The following is a 26,257-nucleotide window of genomic DNA, read 5'->3' as shown; positions in this document are numbered from 1 at the left end:
AGGATGGTCTTGATCTCCTGATCTCGTGATCTGCCCACCTCAGCCTCCCACAGTGCTGGGATTACAGGCGTGAGCCACTGCACCTGGCTTGTGTTTCTATTTCTAATCATATTATTCACCAATTTTTTTTTATCAGGTTGTTCCCTTTTTCTGGATGATTTTTCTTCCATTTTTCTGTTTAATTCCCACGTAACGACATCGGCCTGTCCCCAGATTTCTACTTCTTTGGCGATCTTTCCTACTCTCTGCAGTGGAACTGTCTGACAACCCCACATTAGTATAAAATAACCCAGGATCATTGACTTTTGTAATTCTCAGCTTGACTGTATTGAGAAACAAGTAAGCCAGGCATGGTGATATGCACGTGTAGTCCCAGCTACTTGGGAGGCCAAGCCGGGAGGATCACTTGAGCCCAGGAGTTTGAGTCTAGCCTGGGCAACATAGCAAGACCCCATCTCTTGAATAAAAGAAAGATAGAAACAGCTAGCAAAATAGATTATCCAGGCATAAAATGAAACCCAGGTATCAGTTGATCAAGTCTTGTGAGTCAGAATATTTAAGAGCAGAAATGCCTAATCCTTCTAAGAAAATCTAAGATTGTGCTGGAACTAATTTAATAATGAGTTCAAGCAGGAAGAGAAGTAATAACGAGGGAACAACACTCGGAACTCCACACTGCAGAGACATCTCTTCCTCAGACTTGGTGCCAGGGGCTTCCCTGTTCTTCCACCAGAGACCCTGTTGTGGTTACTGGTGGAATCAGCCCAGACCAGCTGAAGTTAAAAGTGCACTTAACCAGAGGCTGCTGGGGTATCCCACAGTCTCCCAAGAGAGCATGGCCAGGTTAGGATGGCCTGCTCCTGCTCCCTGTCCCAAGTCCAGACTCAGGGAGGGGCCTCAACGTCCAGCTCGGGCCAAGTGCCCACAGTGCACCAATCAGCAGTAACCAGGGAGGTGGGCGATCCCTAGAAAGGGATTTCACACTAAGTGTCCTTAGAAGTCCCATCAGTAGAGAAGAGGAGAGAATGTTAGACGGGCCAGGCCACTCAAGCCTTCTGGGGAACTCCTACGAAGCCAAGTCTGAGGGTCAAGTAAACCCTCACCTGATGCGCACCCTGATGTGGGGCCAGCCAGCCTTTAGCAAAGCTTCCCAGTGACGTGCTGCTGGAGAACCCACCACTTTAACTCGCACTTTGATGCCATGATGCACCCCCAAGACGCTCATCCAGTGCACGCCACTTTCCCATTAGTCCCTTAGTCCACTTAACTCTGGCTCTTCACAAGGAGAGCTGGTTTCTCACCTTTGAGATAGCTTTTCTTTAGGGTTTTACTGTATAAAATTATACTGTGTGAAATAACGTAGAATTCACAGATGGTGGAGAGACGCCCCTCAGGAGTGGTGAGAGGTATAAAAAATGAAGGCAGAGAAGACCCAAGCCTGGACCCGGGGGCAGCTCAATGCTAGAGTCACGGGTGAGGAGCAGAGGGTGCAGCCAAGGAGGTGGAGGCGCCTTGGGCTCAGTTCTACGTCTTGTACTTCATGCTCACATTCCAGGATCACTGGGCAGAAACCTAAGGATCAGGAATATTTGACTCATTGCGTCCTGTGATTTCCTTTCCCCTGAGTTGGTGGAAGTTGAGCTCTTGATAGTAGACACCTGTCCCTCTCTCAGAACGAGGGTTTACTTTCATCTTCCTGAGCAGAGATCTCTGCTTTTGGGTGCAGGTGCTCTAAACATTTGCATCCAACAACCTCTTCCCCCAGAGCAGCAGCCTGGAAACTTGGACATTCCAGGTGGCAGCCTGGAAACTTGGACATCAGCCTGTCTGATGTTGTTGAGAATGCTGGTTAAGTGGTCAGCTAGAAGCTCGTATGTGCTAATAAAGATCTCTTAAGTCACTTGTGCAAAAAATCAAAACAAAACAAAGCAAAACAAAAAACTAGCAGGCGACACATGAAGGGCACAGGAATGAGTGCCTCTGAGGATGTGGTGTGCATAAAATGCTTTGCAGACACGGGAGCCACCGCGGTTCTCGGCTCCAGGGAGGAGGCTGGGAGGGGGATGGAGGGGGGTTCATTCATTTTCATTTCTATCATTAGGTGGGGGTTTTTCTCAATATGCAAGCATTATTTTTAAAATATTTTTGAAAAATTACTAAACACGAATACACCAATAGTGGTTTTGTTTGTTCGTTTGTTTTTGTTTGTTTTAGACGGAGCCTCACTCTGTCACCCAGGCTGGAGTGCAGTGGCGGGATCTTGGCTCATTGCAAGCTCTGCCTCCTGGGTTCAAGCAATACTTGTGCCTCAGCCTCCCAAGTAGCTGGGATTACAGGCATGCACCATCACGCCCGGCTAATATTTGTATTTTTAGTAGAGACAGGATTTGGCCATGTTGTCCAGGCTGGCCTCAAACTCCTGACCTCAAGTGATCTGCTCACCTCGGTCTCCCAAAGTGCTGGGATTACAAGCATGAGCCATTGTGCCTGGGCTGCCTAGTGTTTTTATTCTTGTCTTCATCAAGCTGTTAGAGTCAAGAATCATATGATAATATACACTATTCCTATGACGTGTACTTACATGCCACATGCTATTTTAGATCTTGCAAAACCTTTCTTAGAGGTTTGTTGTGTAAGTTTCCTTTTTTTTTTTTTTTCTGAGATGGAGTCTCACTCTGTCGCCCAGGCTGGAGTGCAATGGCACTGCAACCTCCACCTCCCAGATTCAAGTGATTCTCCTGCCTCAGCCTTCCGAGTAGCTGGGACTACAGGCATGCACCAACAGGCCTGGCTAATTTTGTATTTTTACTAGGGATGAGATTTCACCATGCTGGCCAGGCTGGTCTCGAAATCCTGACCTCGTGATCTGCTTGCCTCGGCCTCCCAAAGTACTGGGATGAGAGGCGTGAGCCACCAAGCCTGGTCTGTAAGTTTCCTTTATTTAATTTATTTATTTATTTATTTATTTGAGATGGAGTCTCACTCTGTCGCCCAGGCTGGAGTGCAGTGGCACCATCTTGGCTCATTGCAAGCTCCGCCTTCCAGGTTCATGCGATTTTCCTGCCTCAGCCTCCCGAGTAGCTGGGACTACAGGCGCCCACCATCACCCCTGGCTAATTTTTTGTATTTTTAGTGGAGCCGGGGTTTCACCATGTTAGCCAGGATGGTCTCAATCTCCTGACCTTGTGATCCTCCCGCCTCGGCCTCCCAAAGTGCTAGGATTACAGGCGTGAGCCCCCACACCCGGCCTGCAAGTTTCCGTTAAATCTGACATTATTTGAAAATACTCTTCCTGTGTACAATAAAAACCATGTTATCCAGCATTTGGGGAGATTGGAGTCGGTGCTGCCTGAAAAGGTGGTGGGAAGATCGTACTGTGGGCTAAAGTGCCCCCCAGTTTTGGGCCAGGAAGCGTCCCCTGGGGAGTGCTTGGTGTCAGAGCAGAAGAGCCATGCACATGGACTCAGACTGAGATGCTGCCCTTGGGCGCCGCCTAACCGCATCCCCTAGTCCCGGGAGGCCCCGCCAGCTGTCCCTGTGGAGCCGTCTTCCCCTTCCCGGAACTTCACTCGCACTTGTCTGTGCCGCGCATTTGCGACTGTGATGATTTTAAATTGAGCATGCAGTGTACCCAGCACGAGGACTTCGCTTCTTACCCCATTCTTCAGTAAACAACCATGGCTCCTTGGAGAAATGGCTGATTCCATGACTGGAATAGAAAAATGAGCCTAGGCCGGGCGCTGTGGCTCACACCTGTAATCCTAGCACTTTGGAAGGCAGAGGTGGGAAAATTGCTTGAGCCCTGGAGTTTGATACCAGCCTGGGCAATATAGTGAGATCCCATCTGTACCGAAAATACAAAAATTAGCCAGCTGTGGTGGTGAGCATCTGTATTCCCAGCTACTCGGGAGGCTGAGGTGGGAGGATCACTGGAGCCCTGGAAGCAGAGGCTGCAGTGAGCTGTGATTGCACCACTCCATTCCAGCCTGGGCGACAGAGTGAGACCCTGTCTCAAAAAAAAAAAAAGAAAAATTTTTGAAAAATGAACCTAGGTAATCTTAGGGCACCAGAAAGGAAGTGCTCACCAAACCCAGGTAATGGGGGCACATCAAAGGGACAGAGAGGCCTACTAGAGAGCTTAAAGCTGGCACAATGTGAGCAACAGAATACACGAAGCAGCCTTGGATGATAACCCAGCGTGGGAAGTAAATACCCACGTGTCCACCCTGATGCAAACACAGGATTGAATGAATGAGTTAACGATGGTGAAGAGGCAAATCTCCCATGCTGAAGAAGCCTGGGTGGTTTACAGGGATGCTCCACCCCTGAGGGCAGGGCGTATCTCCCACTCCTCAAGTATGGGCTGCAGAGAGTGACTTCTTTCTGAACAGTACAGGATGGAGGGGGATCCAGGGGAAGAGCTACTTTACAGTGGAGAGACCCCACAAGCACAACCTCCACCAGGTGGTCAAGGTCGATGCCGGCAGTGACAAGTCATGGGGACGTAGCATGCAGAGAAGGCTCGTTCTCCCCAAGCCCTCCACCCCGGCAACTGTGAGAAAAACTATCAACAATCCCAGTGGAGGGGCATCCCGTGATATACCCAGCCAGCAGGTCTCGAACTGTCCAGGGCCTTAAGACAAAGAGCCTGAGACACTGTCATAGCCCAGAGCAGCCTGAGGAGATACGGCGGCCAGATGTCACGTGGTGTCCCAGCCTGGCCAACGTGGTGAAACCCCATCTCTACTAAAAATACAAAAATTAGCCAGGTGTGGTGGCACACAGCTGTTGTCCTAGCTACTTCGGAGGCTGAGGCAGGAGAATTGCTTGAACCCAGGAGGCGGAGGTTGCAGTCAGCCGAGACCACACCACTGAACTCCAGCCTGAGTGACAAAGTGAGACTCCGTCTCAAAAAAAAAGTTTATTTTAAAAAGTTGAATATATAGCAATTGCTATGTCTAGGCATGAAGATGTGGAGACGCTCTGTAGAAGAGTTTGTAGTTCTTTCTTTTTTTTTTTTTTTTTTTCTTTTTTTTTTTTTTAAATTTATGAAGTATTTATTGATCGTTCTTGGGTGTTTCTCGGAGAGGGGGATATGGGAGGGTCATAGGATAATAGTGGAGAGAAGGTCAGGAGATAAACACATGAACAAAGGTCTCTGGTTTTCCTAGGCAGAGGTCCCTGCGGCCTTCTGCAGTGTTTGTGCCCCTGGGTACTTGAGATTAGGGAGTGGTGATGACTCTTAAAGGGCATGCTGCCTTCAAGCATCTGCTTAACAAAGCACATCTTGCACCGCCCTTAATCCATTTAACTCTAAGTTGACACAGCATATGTTTCAGAGAGCATGGGGCTGGGGGAAAGGCCATAGATCAACAGCACCCCAAGGCAGAAGAATTTCTCCTAGTCAGAACAAAATGGAGTCTCCTATGCCCACCCCATTCTACACAGACACAGCAACAATCTGATCTCTCCTTCCTTTCCCCACACTTCCTCCCCTTCTCTTCAACAAAACCGCCATCGTCCTCATGGCCCGCTCCCGATGGTCGCTGTCTCTTTGGAGCTGTTGGGTACACCTCCCAGACAGGGCAGCCAGGCAGAGGCGCTCCTCACGTCCCAGACAGGGCGGCCGGGCAGAGGCGCTCCTCGCTTCCCAGACGGGGCCGCCCGGGCAGAGGCGCTCCTCTCCTCCCAGACGGGGCGGCCGGGCAGAGGCTCTCCTCACATCCCAGACGATGGGCAGCCGGGTAGAGGCGCTCCTCACTTCCCCGACGGGGCCGCCCGGGCAGAGGCGCTCCTCGCTTCCCAGAAGGGGCCGCCCGGGCAGAGGCGCTCCTCGCTTCCCAGACGGGGCTGCCCGGGCAGAGGTGCTCCTCACTTCCCAGACGGGGCCGCCCGGGCAGAGGCGCTCCTCACTTCCTCCCAGACCGGGTGGCAGCCGGGCAGAGGTGCTCCTCACCTCCCAGACGGGGCGGCCGGGCAGAGGCGCTCCTCACCTCCCAGAGGGGGCGGCCGGGCAGAGGCGCTCCTCACTTCCCAGACGGTGTGGCGGCTGGGCAGAGGCGCTCCTCACTTCCCAGATGGGGCAGCCAGGCAGAGGCGCTCCCCACTTCCTCCCAGACGGGGTGGCGGCCAGGCAGAGGCGCTCCTCACTTCCCAGAGGGGGCGGCCGGGCAGAGGTGCTCCTCACTTCCTCCCAGACGGGGTGGCAGCCGGGCAGAGGCACTCCTCACCTCCCAGACGGGGCAACCGGGCAGAGGTGTTCCTCATCTCCCAGACGGGGCGGCCAGGCAGAGGCACTCCTCATCTCCCAGACGGGGCGGCCGGGCAGAGGTGCTCCTCATCTCCCAGACGGGGCAGCCGGGAAGAGGTGCTCCACACTTCCTCCCAGACGGGGTGACGGCCGGGCAGAGGCACTCCTCACCTCCCAGACGGGGCGGCCGGGCAGAGGCGCTCCTCACCTCCCAGACGGAGTGGTCAGGCAGAGGCGCTCCTCACTTCCCATATGGGGTGGCGGCCGGGCAGAGGCGCTCCTCACTTCCCAGATGGGGCAGCCGGGCAGAGGCGCTCCTCACTTCCTCCCAGACGGGGTGGCGGCCAGGCAGAGGCGCTCCTCACTTCCCAGACGGGGCGGCCGGGCAGAGGTGCTCCTCACTTCCTCCCAGACGGGGTGGCGGCCGGGCAGAGGTGCTCCTCACCTCCCAGACGGGGCGGCCAGGCAGAGGCGCTCCTCCCTTCCCAGACGGAGTGGCCAGGCAGAGGCGCTCCTCACCTCCCAGAGTGGGCGGCCGGGCAGAGGCGCTCCTCACTTCCCAGAGTGGGCGGCCGGGCAGAGGCGCTCCTCACTTCCCAGAGTGGGCGGCCGGGCAGAGGCGCTCCTCACTTCCTCCCAGACGGGGTGGCGGCCAGGCAGAGGCGCTCCTCACCTCCCAGACGGGGCGGCCGGGCAGAGGCACTCCTCACCTCCCAGAGTGGGCGGCCGGGCAGAGGCGCTCCTCACTTCCCATAGGGGGTGGCAGCCGGGCAGAGGCGCTCCTCACTTCCCAGATGGGGCAGCTGGGCAGAGATGCTCCTCACTTCCTCCCAGATGGGGTGGCGGCCAGGCAGAGGCGCTCCTCACCTCCCTGACGGGGCGGCCGGGCAGAGGCACTCCTCACCTCCCAGAGTGGGCGGCCGGGCAGAGGCGCTCCTCACTTCCCAGAGTGGGCGGCCGGGCAGAGGCGCTCCTCACTTCCCAGAGTGGGCGGCCGGGCAGAGGCGCTCATCACTTCCCATAGGGGGTGGCAGCCGGGCAGAGGCGCTCCTCACTTCCCAGATGGGGCAGCTGGGCAGAGGTGCTCCTCACTTCCTCCCAGACGGGGTGGTGGCCAGGCAGAGGCGCTCCTCACCTCCCAGGCGGGGCGGCCGGGCAGAGGCGCTCCTCACCTCCCAGGCGGGGCGGCCGGGCAGAGGCGCTCCTCACCTCCCAGAAGGGGTGGCTGGGCAGAGGCGCTCCTCACTTCCCACATGGGGTGGCAGCCGGGCAGAGGCGCTCCTCACTTCCCAGACGGGGTGGCGGCCAGGCAGAGGCGCTCCTCACTTCCCAGATGGGGCAACCGGGCAGAGGCGCTCCTCACTTCCTCCCAGACGGGGTGGAGGCCAGGCAGAGGCGCTCCTCACTTCCCAGACGGGGCGGCCGGGCAGAGGCGCTCCTCACTTCCTCCCAGACGGGGTGGCGGCCGGGCAGAGGCGCTCCTCACCTCCCAGACGGGGCGGCCGGGCAGAGGTGCTCCTCATCTCCCAGACGGGGCAGCCGGGCAGAGGCGCTCCTCACTTCCTCCCAGACGGGGTGGCAGCCGGGCAGAGGCGCTCCTCACCTCCCAGACGATGGGCGGCCGGGCAGAGGCGCTCCTCACTTCCCAGATAGGGCGGCCGGGCAGAGGGGCTCCTCACCTCCCAGACGATGGGCGGCCGGGCAGAGGCGCTCCTCACTTCCCAGATAGGGCCGCCGGGCAGAGGGGCTCCTCATATCCCAGACGATGGGCGGCCAGGCAGAGACGCTCCTCACTTCCTAGACGGGGTGGCGGCGGGGCAGAGGCTGTAATCTTAGCACTTTAAGAGGCCAAGGCAGGAGGCTGGTAGGTGGAGGTTGCAGCGAGCCGAGATCACACCACTGCACTCCAGCCTGAGCACCATTGAGCGTTGAGTTAGCGAGACTCCGTCTGCAATCCCAGCACCTCGGGAGGCTGAGGCGGGCAGATCACTAGAGGCCAGGAGCTGGAGACCAGCCCGGTCAACACGGCGAAACCCCGTCTCCACCAAAAATACAAAAACCATTCAGGCGTGGCGGCGCGCGCCTGCAATCCCAGGCACTCGGCAGGCCGAGGCAGGAGAATCACAGGAGCCCGAGGCAGGGAGGTTGCAGCGAGCCGAGATCACGGCAGTACAGTCCAGCTTCGATAACAGAGGGAGACCAAAAAAAGGGGAGAGGGAGGGGGAGGGGGAGGGGGAGGGGGAGGGGGAGGGGGAGGGGGAGGGAGAGGGAGAGGGAGAGGGCTGTAGTTCTTTCTTTTAAAGACTTTTGAATTGTTTGAAATTTTCATGGTGTATACACAGTAGTTTTGTAACTTTTTTAAAAAAGGAATATGCGTGTGTCCTGTTGCACAGTTTAACTTTTGCCTTCCACCAGTCACTCTGCCAGGACACCTGTCCCCCCACCAGTCACTCTGCCAGGACACCTGTCCCCCCACCAGTCACTCTGCCAGGACACCTGTCCCCCCACCAGTCACTCTGCCAGGACACCTGTCCCCCCACCAGTCACTCTGCCAGGACACCTGTCCCCCCACCAGTCACTCTGCCAGGACACCTTTCCCCCCACCAGTCACTCTGCCAGGACACCTATCCCCCCACCAGTCACTCTGCCAGGACACCTGTCCCCCCACCAGTCACTCTGCCAGGACACCTGTCCCCCCACCAGTCACTCTGCCAGGACACCTGTCCCCCCACCAGTCACTCTGCCAGGACACCTGTCCCCCTACCAGTCACTCTGCCAGGACACCTGTCCCCCCACCAGTCACTCTGCCAGGACACCTGTCCTACCACGTGGTGTTGGGTCTTTCCAGCTTGGTGTCTTGCTCTTGTGGAGGTTGGACCAAAGGGGCCGAGTGCAAGGGACGCCCCTGCTGAAACACGAGTATGGGAAACACCTCACGCACTGCATCTTCCGGCTCCCCCCTCCTGGCGAGTAAGTGTGGGGCTTGCCCCGTGTCCCGTGTGTGTGTTTACCTCGGGGGAAGTGGGAAGCGGGCTGCTTCTGACCCAGGAGGGGCCCCAGCCCTGAGGTGCTGTAGGAGTGGCAGAAGAATCTTGACTTCATGTCGTGTTTGCTTTCAGGGACCTGGTTCAGTTGGCAAAGGCAGCTGTGAGCGGTGATGAGAAAGCCCTGGACATGTTTAACTGGAAGAAGAGCAGCTCTGGAAGTTTGCTGAAGATGGGGTCTCACGAGGGGCTGTTGTTCTTTGTCAGTCTGATGGACGGTGAGGAACTCTGGTTGTGAGTCTCAGGGGTCCTAGCATTTTAGGGGTGTCTGGTAGGGATTTTAAACTCACAGACGGTGTTTCTGCATACAACAGTAACGTTGATAGCAGCAGGCTGCACAGAAGGATGACGTGTGCCAGGCGGAGTGCCGCAGCCGCTCTCTGCAGCCGTCCATCCAGTGTTGAAACGTTGCCCTCGCTTTGTTCTAATAGACAAGTTGAGCTTTGCTTGTGTTTGAAGGGTTTTCATGAGGAGGCTTTTAATCAGCATTTACAGGCTGACTGCATGGCACCAGAGACAGTTTTGGGAAAATTCTTTGGTGGCACCCCTGGTATTCAGTCTGTGTAATTATCAAGCACCTATTGTATGCCAGGTACTTAGCTAGGGTGTCGGAATGAGGTGTGAGCAGGGCAGGGGGTGCACTCCAGCCTGTGGCCCCCGGCCAGCCTTCATGGGGAGGTCAGCGCTGGGCACCGTGTGGCTGGTGTTCAGCCCGTTCTTCCTCACTGTACGAGGGGGACAGGCTGCCCAGCCAAGGCCAGAATAAATGCAATATGAAGTTAAAAGAAAAAGTGCATCTCTTACAGCCATGTGACACTAGCCCAGGTGTGTGGGTTGCTGGCGTGGCTGAGGAGATGAGAGCCACACAGAGGTGGCTGGGTCTTGGGAGAAAGGAGGCTTTTGCTATCGGTTTCACCAAGCAGCCGGATCTTGACAGGAAGAAGAGAGCAAATGAGAGCAGACGGGGCTGTGTGGTTTTTGTAATTTTTAAATAAGGGAAATCTTTCATTTTAGAAGGTGAAGACATAGAGCTAATGGAGGGGGGACATTGAGAAGATCCCAGTGGGGACATCCGAGTGGGCACAGCACTGTGAGATGGCAAGGAGGGAGCGTGCCAGGATAGGGGCCCCCCAGAAAGGCTAATGAGAAGGGGGTCGAGAGATGAGGCCCACAAGGAAGAAGCGATGGTCACCTAGAGGAGGAGGTGCTGCCAGGGAGGAGCCCGGCTCTGGTGGCGTGTGGGCTGCGAATTCCTGCCGGTTGTCCGGGAGCTGTAGGCTTTGTGGGTGAGTTCATCGCTGTGCCTCACGTCCTTATGTGGAAAATGGGGATAATACTGGTGTTTACCCAGTTATCACCTGTAAAGATGCTTGGAACTGAGCCTGCCACGTACTGTGCACTTACTAAATACTAGTTGGTGTCACAGTTCACCTCTAGGTAATCCTGAACTCTTCAGCTGGGTAAGAGCTTGTGCTGGCTGTGGTGGTGCCTGCGGCCTCAGTCACATGGGAGGCCTGGTTGGAAGGATCACTTGAACCCAGGAGGTTGAGGCTGCAGTGGGCTATGATCATGTCACTCTACTCCAGCCTGGCTGACACAGCGAGAACCTGTCTTTTGAAAAAAGAATGAATAATACAAATAAGAACTTGTTATCCATCGGGAAAAAGATGAGAGGGGAGGGGCAGGTAAGAAGGCTCCTAGAGGAGTCTCCTGCAGAGCAGCCAAAATGAGCCTGAGTCCCCGAGCTCACACAGGGCCTGCAGGCAGAGTGGCTGGCCAGCATCGGAGCAGGCTCAGGCAGGGCAGGAGGAGGGGGATTCCAGGCTGGGTACAGTTGAGTCCTGTAGCTTAGGCCAGGAACAGCTTGTGGAGGTTGAGAGAGGGAGGTCCAGGGAGAGCCTGGCAGGAGGCAGACGGCACAGCAGCGACACCCGGGGCAGAAAGGACAGGGAGTAGTGGCCACAGAGAGGGCTTGTCATTTAGGGCCTCAGCGTGTGGAGGGTATGAGGTGGACACAGAGCTCCGAGGCTGCCAGATCTGCAGGGTCAGCAGTGTGGACGTGAAACCCTCCAAGACGGGCAGAGAAGGAATTGATAGAGACAGCTTGAGGCTGAGCTGAACCCATGAAGTGGAGGTTGCAGCCTGTAAGGTCAGGTCACATGCTTCATTTTTAAGTTCTTTTTTTTTTTTTTTTTTTTTTTTGAGACAGAGTCTTGCTGTGTCGCCCAGGCTGGAGGTGCAGTGGCATGATCTTGGCTCACTGCAACCTCCACCTCCAGGGTTCAAGTGATTCCTGTGCCTAGGTCTCCCGAGTAGTTGGGATTACAGGCGCACACCACCACGCCCGCCCGGCTAGTTTTTGTATTTTTAGTATAGACAGGATTTCACTACGTTTGCCAGGCTGGTCTTGAAATCCTGACCTCAGGTGATCTACCAGCCTCGGCCTCCCAAAGTGCTGGGATTACAGGCATGAGCCACTGTGCCCGGCCCATTTTTAAGTTCTTATACTGAAGATGCTTTGCTTTGAAAATGTCCTTAAGTTGATAGAAATGGCTGCTGGTGAGGGTCAGGGAAGCAGATAAACCAGGGCCTCCTCATGTAGTGACCCCACGTTTGCCCCCAGGGACAGTGCACTATGTGGATGAGAAGGGCAAGACCACTCAAGTGGTGTCCGCAGACAGCGCGATTCAGATGCTGTTCTACATGGAGAAGAGGGAGGCACTGGTGGTGGTCACGGAGAACCTCCGGCTATCCCTGTACACAGTGCCTCCTGAGGGCAAAGCAGAAGAAGTGATGAAGGTGAGTGGGAGTGGGCTTGGGGGCTCATGCTGGGGAGCTTGGGCCAGGTTCTCTCTGGCCTGGTTGACGGCCCTTTCTCTTCTGGATAGCAAGACTGAAAAAAAGCCTATCAACTGTGTTAGGGCGGCTAACGTAGCTAGCGGTGTCATTATTTATCATACCACATTCAATTCATAGGTGAAGGAAACAAAAGAGATGGAGATTTTCCTGCATCTTTGGGTGGATGTGGGGCCTGATGGGAGACAGCCTGGGCGCAACCCCAAGCTGCACCCCTCATGACCTGGGGCACAAGTAAGAGAGTCACACTCACTGCACAGCCTCTCATTCCACCTGCAGAACTCAGCGGGCAGGCGACCGTATCCCCGTCTTCCAGCTGGTTTGTTCCACAGGAATCCCTGCTCCTTGGAGGCCACTGAACTTTCCCTAAAGATGCTCTTGCAGATGACAGAGCTGATTTTTCCTCAGTCAGTGTTCATTCGGTCCTTTACATGCCCTGTAAGGGCGGCTGAGGACACGGGCACTAGTCACAGGGACCTCGTCACAAGGGCCAGCTTGGGCCACCGTAACAACCTACCACGGACTGTGTGACGTGACAGCAGACATTTGTCACAGTTCTGGAGGCTGATGTCCCACATCGAGCAGCCTGCAGGGACCTCTTCCCAGCATCCTCACAGGGCAGGGAGGGAGAGGGAGCACCAGCTCTGGTGTCTCCTTCCACGGCCACAGCCCTGTCAGGCCAGGGCTCACCCACCCCATGATCTCATTAACCTTAAGTACCTCCTGAAGGCAAGTACAGTTGCGCTGGGGGTTAGGGCTCCCACATATGAGTTTGGGGTATGAAGTTCAGTCCACAGACCTTGCTTTAAATACCCTGCTCAGCTCCTCACTGGCTGGTGGGCCCTGGCCAGGTTTGTTCTCTACAAAACAGGGATGATAGGCCTGCCCAGAGCATGTGGTTGGATGAACAGGGAGCACCAGCTCAACTTAGTGATCACTCCAGAGCGTGTCCACCGATGGCCACCTGCCCACGCGGTGCGCTCAGTAGCCATTATTATTATTATTATTATTTTTTTTTTTTTTTGAGACGGAGCCTTGCTCTGTCACCCAGGCTGGAGTGCAGTGGCCCAATCTCAGCTGACTGCAATCTCCGCCTCCCGGGTTCATGCCATTCTCCTGCCTCAGCCTCCCGAGTAGCTGAGACTACAGGCGGCCGCCACCATGCCCAGCTAATTTTTTGTATTTTTAGTAGAGACGGGGTTTCACCGTGTTAGCCAGGATGGTCTCGATCTCCTGACCTCGTGATCTGCCTGCCTCGGCCTCCCAAAGTGCTGGGATTACAGGCGTGAGCCACTGCGCCCGGCCCAGTAGCCATTATTTAATGTACAAGAGTAGTGGTTTGCTTCGGCCCATACATCTCAAAACTCAAAGCTACCTCACAGAGTTTCCATCATTTGGTCCCACGTTTCCCCCACTTGGTGAGTCTCCATAAAGTCACTGAGGACCAGAGACTCCAGGCTTCTGAAGCCGGGACAGGCCGTCTCGGCAAGCACAGTGCCTCTGCTCGGTTGTTTCCTTACACAGGTCAAGCTGAGTGGGAAAACCGGCCGCCAGGCAGACATCGCTTTGATTGAAGGCAGCCTTCTCGTGATGGCCATTGGGGAGGCTGCCCTCAGGTGAGAGTCTGCCTTTCTAGTGCCCCTTGATGAGAGTTCCCTGAGGAACAGGCTCTTCTAAGTCGGCTTTGTGTTGGAATGTAGCATATGTAAAATGCACATATGATGCTGACTGCTCACATACTGGACATACCCATTCACCAGCTCCCAGACTGAGGAGCTGAGCATTAAGAGACCCCAAGAGTCCCTGCCCGCCCCACTGCACTCCCTCGGGGCTCCCTTTGCCCCCAGGTGGCTCTGCCCTGGTGTTTGCCCGTGGAATCTCTTTGCCTGCTTTCTCGGAGTGTGGCGTAACTAGAATCAGTCGTTCTGGTCTCTGCTGCCTGCTGCATTAGCTCAGTGTGCTGCCTGGGGCCATCTCGTGCTCTCTGTGGGGTTGCAGTTCCTGTGTTCTCGTGGTGACCTCCTGCCATATACAAACCATCGTCTATCAGCAACTGCTTTCTTTCATTATAAACAGGACGTAAAACGTCCTAAATGTAACAGCAGTGTTCGTTTTCGTATCAGGAGTCTGATGAACTATGTCTTTTTCCTGACTTTTAATGTTCGCTCCACAGGTTCAAAAACCCCTCAGAGGGAAACGCCTCTAACACAGGCCCTCCATGGGGCTTGCTTTCTTCTGTTGTAGATTCTGGGACATAGAACGAGGAGAGAATTATATACTGAGTCCAGATGAGAAGTTTGGCTTTGAGAAAGGAGAGAATATGAACTGTGTTTGTTACTGTAAAGTAAAAGGTGAGGCTTCCTGGCCTGGCACAAGAGAAACAGAACCAACCACAAGCATTGTACTCCAGCTGCAAAATAATTGTAGTGAATGTGGAGGCTACTCACACAATGGTAACTTGGTAACTCACAGCCATTCAAATAGTCAGGCAAGGGCAAGCAAGCAACAGCAGAGCTTTGTGATCCCACGTGAAGGCCAAGGGGTTTGGTCAGAAGTATGGCAACCTGCATCCCAGCACTTTGGGAGGCTGAGGAGGGAGGATCACTTGAGCCCAGGAGTTCGAGACCAGCCTGAGCTACATAGTGAGACCCCATCTCCACAAAAAATACAAAAATTAGCCAGGTGTGGTGGTGTACAGCCGTGGTCCCATCTACTCAGGAGGCTGAGGTGGGAGGATTGCTTGAGCCTGGGAGGTTGAGGCTGCAGTGAGCTAAGATGGTGCCAGTGCACTCCAGTCTGGGTGACAGAGCGTGACCCCGTCTAAAAAGAAGCAAACCGATTCCTGCTCATTGATCTCTGTTCCTCCTGAAATGCCACGGGAAAGACAGTGCAGGAAATGTGTGTGCGTGTGTGTGCATGCACGTGTGTGTATGTGTGCATATGCATATCCAGAGCACAGGAGACTAGGAGGTGAGCCAGAGCCGTGTCTCTAGTGCCTGCTGAGTGCTGAGCACGGGGCAGCCCCGAGCCAGGCCGACTGGCCTCTAGGAAAGCTGGGAGAGCAGCATCCCCTACCACCCCCGCACTAGCACTGTGAGGTCAGGGTGGCAAGGACCTGGGCAGAAAGATGCAGCCACGGACGAGGTGGAGAGGCACCAGACTAGGCGAGGGCTGATGCTTTGAAGAAGGGGGTCAGAGAACAGAGCTTGTTGCTGTTTTGTTCCCTTTTTTTAACTCTGTTCACATGCAGTTTTTTTCTGCCTGTAGGTCTTCTGGCCGCTGGTACTGACAGAGGGCGAGTAGCCATGTGGAGAAAAGTACCAGGCTTCCTGGGCAGCCCTGGGGCAGAGGGCAAGGACAGGTGGGCCCTTCAGACCCCTACCGAGCTCCAAGGAAACATCACGCAAATCCAGGTACAGCTTCCAAGGGTGTTCGGTGCACTCATTTTCTGCTGCATGAAAGTGGAGGCCGTGGCCAGGCGCAGTGGCTCACGCCTGTAATCCCAGCACTTTGGGAGGCCAAGGCAGGCGGATCACGAGGTCAGGAGATCGAGACCATCCTGGCTAACACGGTGAAACCCTGTCTCTACTAAAAAACACAAAAAATTAGCCGGGCGTGGTGGCGGGTGCCTGTAGTCTCAGCTACTCGGGAGGCTGAGGCAGGAGAATGGCGTGAACCCAGGAGCTGGAGCTTGCAGTGAGCCGAGATCGCGCCACTCTACTCCAGCCTGGGAGACACAGTGAGACTCTGTCTCAAAAAAAAAAGAAAGAACCTATTTTTATCAGTTATTCAACTTAAGACTATGTGAAAGTAATAATAAGACATTTTAAAAGACCTTTTGGATTTCAGAATTACAGATAAGAGATTGTGGACCTGTATTAGTTATAATATATATCTACCCACGAACCCATCCCTCCCTCTCCATCTCTAGCTCTCTATCTATATGAAAAAGAGCTTTACTGAGATATAACTCACGATATATACAAAGTGGTTTTGGTATATTCACAATTTTACAAACATCACTGCAGTGAATTCTAGAACAGTTTCGTTGCCACAAAAAATCTGCACATTTTAGTGGTCGCTGTTATTTTCCCCTCTCTAGCCCTTGGCAGCCACTAATCTACCTCCTGTCTCTAAGGATTTGCCCATTCTGGATGTTTCATGGAAATGGAATCACACAACACCTGGTCTTTTGTGCCCGGCGGCTCCCACTGAGCTGAGGTTTCAAGGCCCCTCCAGACTGTAGCCTGTGTCAATGCTTTGCTCCTTTTCATGGCTGAATCACATTCTCTGCTGTGAACAGACCACGTTTTCTTTCTCCATTCATCAACTGATGGACATTTGAATAATGCTGTTATGAACACTTGTGTACAAGTTTTTGTGTGAGGATGTTTTAATTTCTCTGCAGCATTTGGTTCTTTCTCATGATTTCTCTGTTCCTGTTCTCTACCTGATGAGACACTGTCATTGTAGCTTCCTTCACTTCACCGGGCTGCTTTCCTTCAGCTCCTTCACTTCACCGGGCTGCTTTCCTTCAGCTCCTTCACTTCACCGGGCTGCTTTCCTTCAGCTCCTTCACCAGGTTTCCAGTGGCTGCTTTGAAGTCTTTGCTAAGTCCAACATCTGAGCCCTTTCAGAGCAGTTTCTGATGTCTGGGTTTTTTCCTATATGGAATTTATACTTTCCTATTTTGCATAGCTCTTTATTTATTTTTAGATAGATTTAGAAGTTTAATATAAAATTATGAAACCAACATTTCACATCAGCAGAGGAAAGATGGATAATTTAATCCATTATGTAAACTTCCTGTCTGTTTATAAAAAACATAAACATCCCTATGTCACACTCAGAAAAGTGTGTCACACTCAGAAAAACTCTAGAAGATGCTCTTCCCATCAGAACAGACATACAAGTGCTGCCTGTCCAATCACAACTCTTGAGCATCAGTGTCTTAAAGTCTTTCTACACAGCACACACTTTACCTTTATAAGACATTTCTTGAGATCATTTTTTAAGTCCAGAACAATGGTACTTGGAAATGGTTTCTGAGTTCTCGTATGTATAAGTATTCTCCTGACTGCATCTTTCTCCTGCTCTGTTCACACATCTGGCTCTTTCTCTTGCAACCTGGAAATGAAGTGGGGTTCCAGGAAGAACCTGCTGGCAGTGAACAACGTCATCTCCGTGGCCATCCTCAGCGAGCGGGCCATGTCGTCACACTTCCACCAGCAAGTGGCCGCCGTGCAGGTCTCCCCAAGTCTGCTGAATGTGTGCTTCCTGTCCACGGGGGTCGCACACAGCCTGCGCACCGACATGCACATCAGTGGGGTGTTTGCCACTAAGGTGACTGCCGAGGGGACCCGTGGGTTGGACACAGACAGAAGAAGGGCCCCAGATGGCAGGCTAGGCCACTCTCAGTTCCATCCTAGATTCTCTTATTTCCTGGATATCCGTGTACATTATATTCATAAAGAAAATCATAATAAAAATATAGGCCAGGCACGGTGGCTGACACCTGTAATCGCAGCACTTTGGGAGGCTGAGGTGGGCAGATCACTTGAGGTCAGGAGTTCCAGACCAGCCTGGCCAAGATGCTAAAACTCCAAAATACAAAAATTAGCCAGGCGTCGGGGTGCATGCCTGTAATCCCAGCTACTTGGGAGGCTGAGGCAGGAGAATCGCTTGAACCCAGGAGGTGGAGGTTGCTGTGAGCTGAGATCGCACCACTGCCCTCCAGCCTGGATGACAGAGTGAGACCCTGTCTCAAAAAAAAGAAAATAATAATAAAAATATATACACCTGCCATGTACCCTTATAAATTAAAAAAATTTAAGTTAAAAAATAAATTTAAAAAGTAAATAAAGGAAAGAGAGGGATACTTTCTTTGCCATTCCCCAAACCTAAAAAAAAAAAAAAAAAAAAAGAAAAGAAAAGAATCATAATAAAACCCATGGATATCTTATATAACATGGAAAACAGCCTCAGCCCGTCCACAGACGACCCAGTGATCTCATAGTTGTAGGGTGACGGAGAGGCAGCGTTCGGAAGTGTTTAGAGGAGGCTTTGGAAGTGTGCAGTGGGGTGTACAGTTGCACATCACTTTTCCCGCCCTTTACCTTGAATGTCCACTGTTCTTTTCAGGATGCTGTCGCAGTCTGGAACGGAAGGCAGGTGGCGATCTTTGAGCTTTCTGGAGCCGCGATACGGAGTGCAGGTGGGTTCTTTTCACCCCAACAGAGGCACTCCCACTACCTGGCTTTATTTCCTCCCTGCCTAATGAGAGGGCCACTGTGGTGCAGTTGAGGGCTGGCACAGGGGCTGGGGAGACCCTCGTGCCAGTGCCTGCACTTCCAGAGCCAGGGCTGCAGCTGTGGCCCCGTGCTGCCAGTGCATCCTGGGGCCTGCTGTGCGGGCCGGAACAACCACACTGCTTTTGTGGGGTTCCTTCCAGGGAGGGGATGGCTGCCTCCCATCTTCTGGAATGTTTCCAGACCATGCACAGCAGTGAGACCTGTGGTGTCTTGACCCAAGGCCAGCCTCTGTCTGAAACTTCAAGGTGGCTCTTCAGACATGCTCCGTTAATCTCAAACACCCTTCTAGGTCCCCAAGATCTCTCCAGCTCTCTGCGGTTAGTTCCACCATCGTTGCCCAGGCTGGAGTGCAGTGGTGCGATCTCACCTCACTGCAACCTCCGCCTCCCGGGCTCAAGCAGTTCTCCTGCCTCAGTCTCCCCAGTAGCTGGGATTACAGGCGTTCACCACCACGCCCGGCTAATTTTTATATTTTAGTAGAGACGGGGTTTCACCATGTTGGCCAGGCTGGTCTCGAACTCCTGAGCTCAGGTGATTTGCCCGCCTCGGCCTCCCAAAGTGGTGTGATTACAGGCGTGAGCCCCCGCGCCCGGTCTTGGCCATTGTTTTCGTCCTGCTCTCCTCAGCACGTCTGTGGGAGTTTCCTGAGACAGCTGTAGCAAAGGATCACAAACTTGGTGGCTTCAGACAAAGATGTGAGGAATGTATTCTCCCATAGTTCTGGAGGCCGGAGGTCCCAAATCAGTTTCGCTTTTCACTGGACAGAAGTGATCACGTCAGCAGGGCCACGCTTCCTCTGCAGCCCCAGGGGAGAACCTGTTTCAGCTTCTGGTGGCTGCCAGCAGTCTTTGGCTTGTTGTCACAAACCTCCAGTCTCTGTCTCTCTGGTCACATTGCCCCTGGTCTGAAATCTGCCTCCCTCCCTCTTACAGGGATTCTCGTGACTATATTTAGGGCCTACCAGGATAACTCAGTATAATCTCCCCATCCCAAGACCTTACCATCTTCTGCCATATAAAGTAATATTCACGCATGCCAGGGAGCAGGACCTGGCATCTTTAGGGAACATTTCCCAGCCCATTGCAGTGGCCCCACTGCCAGAATGTGCTGCTCAGCTCCCCCCATTCCACAGTTATCACCTTCACCAACCCTGCCCCCTCAGCTGCCTGCCCACACAGGAGGCCTCGTGTCATGCTATTCCCAGGGCGGTTGTCCCCTCATGTGTTTGAACGCCCCTGCCTCTCCAGGCACATCCATCACTAGTTTCCGCCTCTGCCTCAGATCTTTCCCACACTTTTTTTCTCCGCTAACACTTAGTTGCCTAAAGTTCTCTCATAACATTTTTCACACTCTGTCCAGGATTGTACCGACACTTCACATCTCCTCTCCTCTCCTCTGTAGGCTCCCTAGGAGTAAGGGTGAACTTCTTATTTCCCCCAGTAGGACCAACACAGCAGGTGCTGGGATATTTTTTGTTTTGTGTATATTGTCATCTCCCTAACTAGATTCTTTTTGAGGCAGAGTCTTGCTCTGTCACCCAGGCTGGAGTGCAGTGGTGTGATGGTGGCTCACTGCAGCCTCCACCTCCTGGACTCAAGCGATTCTCATGCCTCAGCCTCCCAAGTAGGTGGGATTATAGGCATGCACCACAACACCTGGCCAATTTTTGTATTTTTAGTAGAGACAACATTCCACGATGTTGGCCAGGCTGGTCTCAAACTGCTGACCTCATGTGATCCACCTGCTTCAGCCTCCCTAAGTGTTGGGATTACAGGTGTAAGCCACCACGCCCACCTCTAGATTCTTATCTATTATGTTGCTGCAAAAGTAATTGTAGTTGATGGCAAAAACTGCTTTTGCACCAACCCTAATAGTTAGGTCCAGGGACCAGGGCTTGTGGCCACCAAAGTTCCACCTAAAATGAGCAGACATTTGCTTAAATGGGTGTGTTCTCATAGATGCTGTGCTGCTGGGAGCACCAGCTGCCAGATGGGAGGGGTGCAGGGCAGGGAGCCCAGAGCCCAGCATGGGGTCTCCACATCAGCCCAGGACCTGCACGCGCTGCCACTGCTAGCCGTGGCCGTGGACAGTTCCCTGTGCCTCAGAGCCTCATTTTCTTCATCTGTGAGGTGCAGATAGCGCACCCCTGTGAAGCTGTGGTGAGGATGAGATTAATTAGGGATCGTGTGTGGGAATGCTCCTGAAACTCCCAGCAAGTCTGGCAGATGAGCGGCCGCCATCCTGATGTTCGTCTTTCATTTTAGGGACCTTCTTGTGTGAGACGCCTGTGTTAGCAATGCATGAAGAAAACGTTTACACGGTGGAGTCAAACCGAGTTCAAGTTCGAACCTGGCAGGTAAGTTGCTGCTCCACGGCAAGAAAACCAGAGCAGAGTTTGAAATCCTGCCTCTCAATTGAGCCAAAGCCTGTTTATTGATTTCACCTAAGGGTATTAGTCCTTTCTCACACTGTGTAGAGAACTACCTGAGACCGGGTAATTCATAAAGAAAAGAGGATTTGTTGACTCACATTACTGCAGGCTTTACAGGAAGCATGGCTGGGGAGGCCTCAGGAAACTTACAATCGTGGTGGGAGGCGAAGGGGAAGCAGGCACATCCTACATAGCCGGAGCAGGAGGAAGAGAGAGCGAAGGAGGAGGGGCCACACTCTAAACAGCCAGATTTTGTCAGATCTCTATCACAGAACACACTAGGAAACTGTGAGAAACCACCCCCGTGATCCAGTCGCCTCCCCCAGGCCCCACCTCCAACACTGGAGATTACAATTCATTGTGAGATTTGGGTGGGGACACAGAGCCAAACCATATCACCTCGCTAGATGGGATTTCCTGCATCAGGTGCTTGATGGTAAAAATGAATCCTGGGACAGCTGTTCAATCTATGGCTGTCACTTCAGAAATTGGAGACAGGGCAAGGACCTTTTGCAGTGAAAAGGATGACTTTGCAGGACTTTGAATACACGGGGCTATGAAAAGAAAATAAATCCTTGCTGGGCTTAACGTGCACCCTGACGGCTGGCTCGGTGGCTCCAGTTCAGGACATAATGTCCTTAGCCAGGCTGTCTCCTGCATGTATCTTGTGGGAGGGCCAGGGCGACCTCTAAGAGGTTCCCTTTTTTTTTTTTGAGACAGAGTCTTGCTCTGTCACCCAGGCTGGAGTACAGTGGCGTGATCTCAGCTCACTGCAACCTCCACCTCCCAGGTACAAGCGATTCTCCTACCTCAGCCTCCCGAGTAGCTAGGACTACAGGTGTGCACCACCACGCCCAGCTAATTTTGTATTTTTAGTAGAAACGGGGTTTCACCATGTTGGCCAGGCTGATCTCGAACTCCTGACCTCGCGATCTGCCTGCCTCGGCCTCCCAAAATGCTGGGATTACAGGCGTGAGCCCCCACGCCCGGCCAAGAGTTTCCCTTCTGAGTAAAGTCAGGCATCCGCTGCCCTGTCTGCATCCCACACACACTGGCTGGAACCTGGGGGCAGACACAGTGTGTTGATTTCCTGTGGCTGGCCGAACAAATTACCACAAACTGAAGGGCTTCCGACACAGACATTTTTTCTCTCACAGTTCTGGAAGCCAGAAGTCTGCGGTCCAGGTGCTGTCCAGGCTGGTGCCTTCTGGAGGCTCTGAGGGTGAACCTGCCCTTGCCTCTTCCAGCATGAGGTGGTGCTGGCGGGCTTTGCTGGGCCTTGGCTTGTGCACTTGACCTTGAACCACAAGGTCTGAACTGCAGGGGCCACTTAGACGCACACTTCTTCTGGCTCTGCCACCCCGAGACACCAAGATCAACAACTCCTCCTCATCTGCCTTTTCAGTGAAGATGATGAGGATGAAGAGCTCGATAATGACCCACTTCCACCTCACAAATAGTAAACATATTTTCCCTTCCTTATGATTTTCTTAATAACATTTTCCTTTCTCTGGGTGACTTCATTGTGAGAAAAACAGTATATGATACATACAACATGTACATATGTGTCAATCAACTGCTTACGTTATTGGTAAGTCTTGTTGTCAACAATAGGCTGTTAGTAGTTAACGTTTTGGGGAAGTCAAAAGTTATATAAAGGCTGAGTGCAGTAACTCACATCTGTAATCTGAGCACTTTAGGGAGGCCGAGGTGGGAGGACCACTTGAACCCAGCGGTTTGAGACCAGCCTGGGCCCCATATTGAGACCCATCTCTTAAAGAACAAAAAAAAAATTGGCTGGGTGTGGTGGCGCACACCTATAGTGCCAGCCAGTCAGGAGACTGAGGCAGGAGGGTGGCTTGAGCCTGGGCCGTCAAGGCTTCGGTAAGCTATGATTGTGCCACTGTCCTCCAGCCTGGGCAACGGAGCAAGACCTTGTCTCAAAAAAAAAAAAAAAAAGTGTCACGAGGATTTTCAACGGCAAGGTGGTTGGCCCCTCACACCCCTGCATTGTTGAAGGATCGTCTGTGAATACCTCGATCCAGCCTCTGCCCTGTCCTCACATGGCTGCCTTCCCCGTGTCTGTGTCTTTTCTTCCGTGTCTTATGTTTTGTCTTATGTATTTGCCACTGGATTTAGCTCTCATCCTGAACCAGAATGATCTCATCTCAAGATCCTTAACTGCAAATACCCATTTTCCAAATAAGTTCACATTCACACATTCCAAATGACATACCTTTTTTTTTTTTTTTTTTTGAGACAAAGTCTCGCTCTATCACCCAGGCTGGAGTGCAGTGGCGCAATCTTGGCTCACTGCAAGCCCTGCCTCCAGGGTTCAAGCAATTCTTCTGCCTCAGCCTCCCAAGTAGCTGGGATTACAGGCGTCCACCGCCACGCCCAGCTAATTTTTGTATTTCTTTTTAGTAGAGACGGGGTTTCACCACATTGGGCAGGCTGGTCTTGAACTCCTGACTTCTTGATCCACCCGCCTTTGCCTCCCAAAGTGCTGGGATTACAGGCGTGAGCCACCACGCCCGGCCATATCTTTTTTTTTTTTTTTTAAGGGACAGGATCTCACTATGTCGCCCAGGCTGGACTTGAACTCCTGGCTCAAGTGATTGTCCTGCCTTGGCCCCGCAAGCATCTGGGACTACAGGTTTGAGTGGACATATCTTTGGGAGGGGCACCGTTCAGCCCACTGTGTGCAGCAAGGTTCTGTGACCAGGTTGAGAGCTTTTGTCACGAGCCTGATTTTAGCTATCATTGTGATTTTTATCCATCTCCAAGTTCCTTCTTGGGACCCAGCATCTGATTGCCTGGGGCGGCCACATTCCTGTCCTTGTACCTTACGTGGTGCTCGTGTGCTCCCATCATGGATTGTCGATTCTCGTTGGCATCCAGACGGGAGACAAGTCAGCGATAAGTGCCAAGAAGAAGACGGAAGCGGGTGGGCCCCTCTGTGGAGGACTTCTGTCTGAATCAGGTGGAGGGAAGACATGGGGAGGAGCCACATGGCTGCAGTGCCAGCTGGGAAAGAAGTACGGGCAGAGGGAGCTGCCGAGACCACATGTTTTCCTGCAGCCTGTTGGGTCTGAGGGGAGGCAGTAAAGCTGGAAGGGAGTAGTTGAGAGCCTTCTGGGCATCCCAAGCCCAGAGCAAGCACACCTTTGTCGCTGCCATGCCTGCCCATCCCTCCATCTTTTTACCTGTGCCTCTCTGACTCCTCCCGTTGCGTGTGGGCATCTGTTGTGGACATAAAGCAAGGTAGAGCAAGGCTTTTTTTTTTTTCCAGATGAGGTTCTGCTTTTTTTGCCCAGGCTGGAGTGCAATGGCACAATCTCAGCTCACTGCAACCTCCGCATCTGGGGCTCGAGCGTTTCTCCTGCCTCAACCTCCCTAGTAGCTGGGATTACAGGCGCCCACCACCACGCCCGGCTAATTTTTTGTATTTTTGATAGAGATGGGATTTCACCATGTTGGCCAGCCTAGTCTCGAACTCCTGACCTCAGGTGATCCACCTGCCTCAGCCTCCCAAAGTGCTGGGATTACAGGCCTGAGCCACCACACCCGGCTAATTTTTTGTATTTTTGGTAGAGATAGGATTTCACCATGTTGGCCAGCCTAGTCTCAAACTCCTGACCTCAAGTGATCCACCTGCCTCAGCCTCCCAAAGTGCTGGGATTACAGGCCTGAGCCACCACGCCCAGCCAGGCTGTGTTGTTAAGGACAGATGAGGGGCAGCTGCTTAGACGACTCTTGAACAATATAGGGGTGGGGGCGCCGACCACCTGAGTGGTTGAAAATCCACATATAACTGTTGACTCTCCCAGAATTTCAGTACTCGCAGCCTACCATTGACTGGAAGCCTCACCAATAACATGAACAGTTGATTAACACATATTTCATATGTTCTATGTATTACATAGTGTATTCTTACAGTAAAATAAGCCAGAGGAAAGAAAATGCTACTAAGACATCATGAGGAAGAGAAATACATTCACAGTTTAAGTGAATACCCTAAGTCTACAGGATGAATCATCTTTCTGAAATGGTGGCGTCCACAGGTGGCATCCACATCTGCAGACCTGAATCTACTGTCCATATCAAGCAATTCCACGTTTTCTTGTAATGTCACGGCTTTCCCTTGCTTCTTGGGAGCACTTCCAGCATCACTAGTGGCATGTCACATGGGTCTCCCTGGGGTTATTCAGCGTTTACAGTATTGCATGAAACGCATGAAAAATCCTCTAGAACCATGAGAAGTCACTTTTTACTGTGATGTGCATTTTGCTGGAGACAGGAGCTGCCCACTCGGAGGTGATTAGCACTGCACAACATTTTAAGGGGATCCTTGAAACATTTGAGTGAAACTGAGCGCAGTCGCAACAGGAGGCGGCTGTGAAATGCCGACAGTAGCACAATGTGGGCCACAGCTCCCTGTCTGCGGTTATGATTGCAGACTGCATCTTTCTGTTGGTTTACACTTCGCTCAGCTGCACCTAGTGCCATCTCTGGAAGCGTGTGCAGATTTGTGTATACTTTATGGATGTGGCTGATAAAAGACTAGTATCTACCTATATTTTATGCATTCGTGACATACCTATTAATTTTTTTTGTTCTTTCTAGGCTACATGGTTTGTCTGAGTTTTCTCAAATAGTTACAAATCTCCAAAAAAAAGTTAAATTTTTTTTTTTTTTGAGACGAAGTCTTGCTCTGTTGCCCAAGTTGGACTGCAGTGGCATGATCTCGGCTCACTGCAACCTCCACCTCCCAGGTTCAAGCAGTTCTCCTTTCTCAGCCTCCCAAGTAGCCGAGATTACAGGCATGCGCCACCACACCTGGCTAGTTTTTGTATTTTTAGTAGAGATGGGGTTTCACCATATTGGTCAGACTGCTCTCAAACTCCTGACCTCAGGTGATCCACCCGCCTTGGCCTCCCAAAGTGCTGGGATTACAGGCGTGAGCCACTGCGCCTTGGCCTTTAAATATCTTTATTGAAAAAAAAAGTTCATGTAAGTGGGCCCTTGAAAATCAGACCTGTGTTGTTCAAGACCTGTGTTTGCCAAGAAAAGACCTCCAGAGGTGGGGCTGTGCGGGCACCAGTGGCCTTCAGGGAAAGGGCCAGCGGCATGATGGAAATGGTGAATGGCCTTCTGGGAGAGGGCCAGTGGCATGATGGGAAAGAGTGAATGGCCTGCTAGGAGAGGGTCAGTAGCATGATGAGAAAGGGTGAATGGCCTGCTGGGAGAACACTAGTGGCATGATGGGAAATAACAGTGGACCCACTGAGAAGTCCTGTTTGTAGAGTTTGGGAAGACACCTAACAACAGTTGCCATGGAGTTGGGTCCTTTTATTCCTCTGTT

General features: G+C 52.8%; 1 protein-coding gene and 1 long non-coding RNA gene across 9 annotated transcripts in view; one reads left to right on the top strand and one right to left on the bottom strand.

Annotated features, from left to right (window-relative positions):
• The window catches only part of LOC129015935 (uncharacterized), a 31,336-nt gene extending 10,287 nt beyond the window's left edge, over positions 1-21,049 (bottom strand). Inside the window, exon 1 of the long non-coding RNA XR_008494693.1 lies at positions 20,991-21,049. This is a non-coding gene — a long non-coding RNA (uncharacterized LOC129015935). The remainder of the gene's footprint in view (positions 1-20,990) is intronic.
• The window catches only part of IFT140 (intraflagellar transport 140), a 105,961-nt gene that overhangs the window by 12,039 nt on the left and 67,665 nt on the right, over positions 1-26,257 (top strand). For 6 of the 8 annotated variants that reach the window (XM_054454663.2, XM_063654834.1, XM_063654836.1 and 3 more), the window contains 9 exons: positions 9,099-9,220; positions 9,370-9,512; positions 11,918-12,093; positions 13,675-13,766; positions 14,395-14,501; positions 15,418-15,563; positions 17,290-17,493; positions 18,292-18,364; positions 20,726-20,817. In XM_054454663.2, the coding sequence (XP_054310638.1) occupies positions 9,099-9,220; positions 9,370-9,512; positions 11,918-12,093; positions 13,675-13,766; positions 14,395-14,501; positions 15,418-15,563; positions 17,290-17,493; positions 18,292-18,364; positions 20,726-20,817 (1,155 nt within the window). Of the gene's footprint in view, positions 1-2,812; positions 2,927-9,098; positions 9,221-9,369; positions 9,513-11,917; positions 12,094-13,674; positions 13,767-14,394; positions 14,502-15,417; positions 15,564-17,289; positions 17,494-18,291; positions 18,365-20,725; positions 20,818-26,257 lie in introns of those variants that run through there. The other 2 variants (XM_063654839.1, XM_063654840.1) reach the window with 2 other exon arrangements.

This window comes from Pongo pygmaeus, chromosome 18 (assembly GCF_028885625.2).
Source record: "Pongo pygmaeus isolate AG05252 chromosome 18, NHGRI_mPonPyg2-v2.0_pri, whole genome shotgun sequence".
NCBI classification, from domain to species: domain Eukaryota; kingdom Metazoa; phylum Chordata; class Mammalia; order Primates; family Hominidae; genus Pongo; species Pongo pygmaeus.
This window is presented reverse-complemented; position numbering and strand designations above follow the sequence as displayed.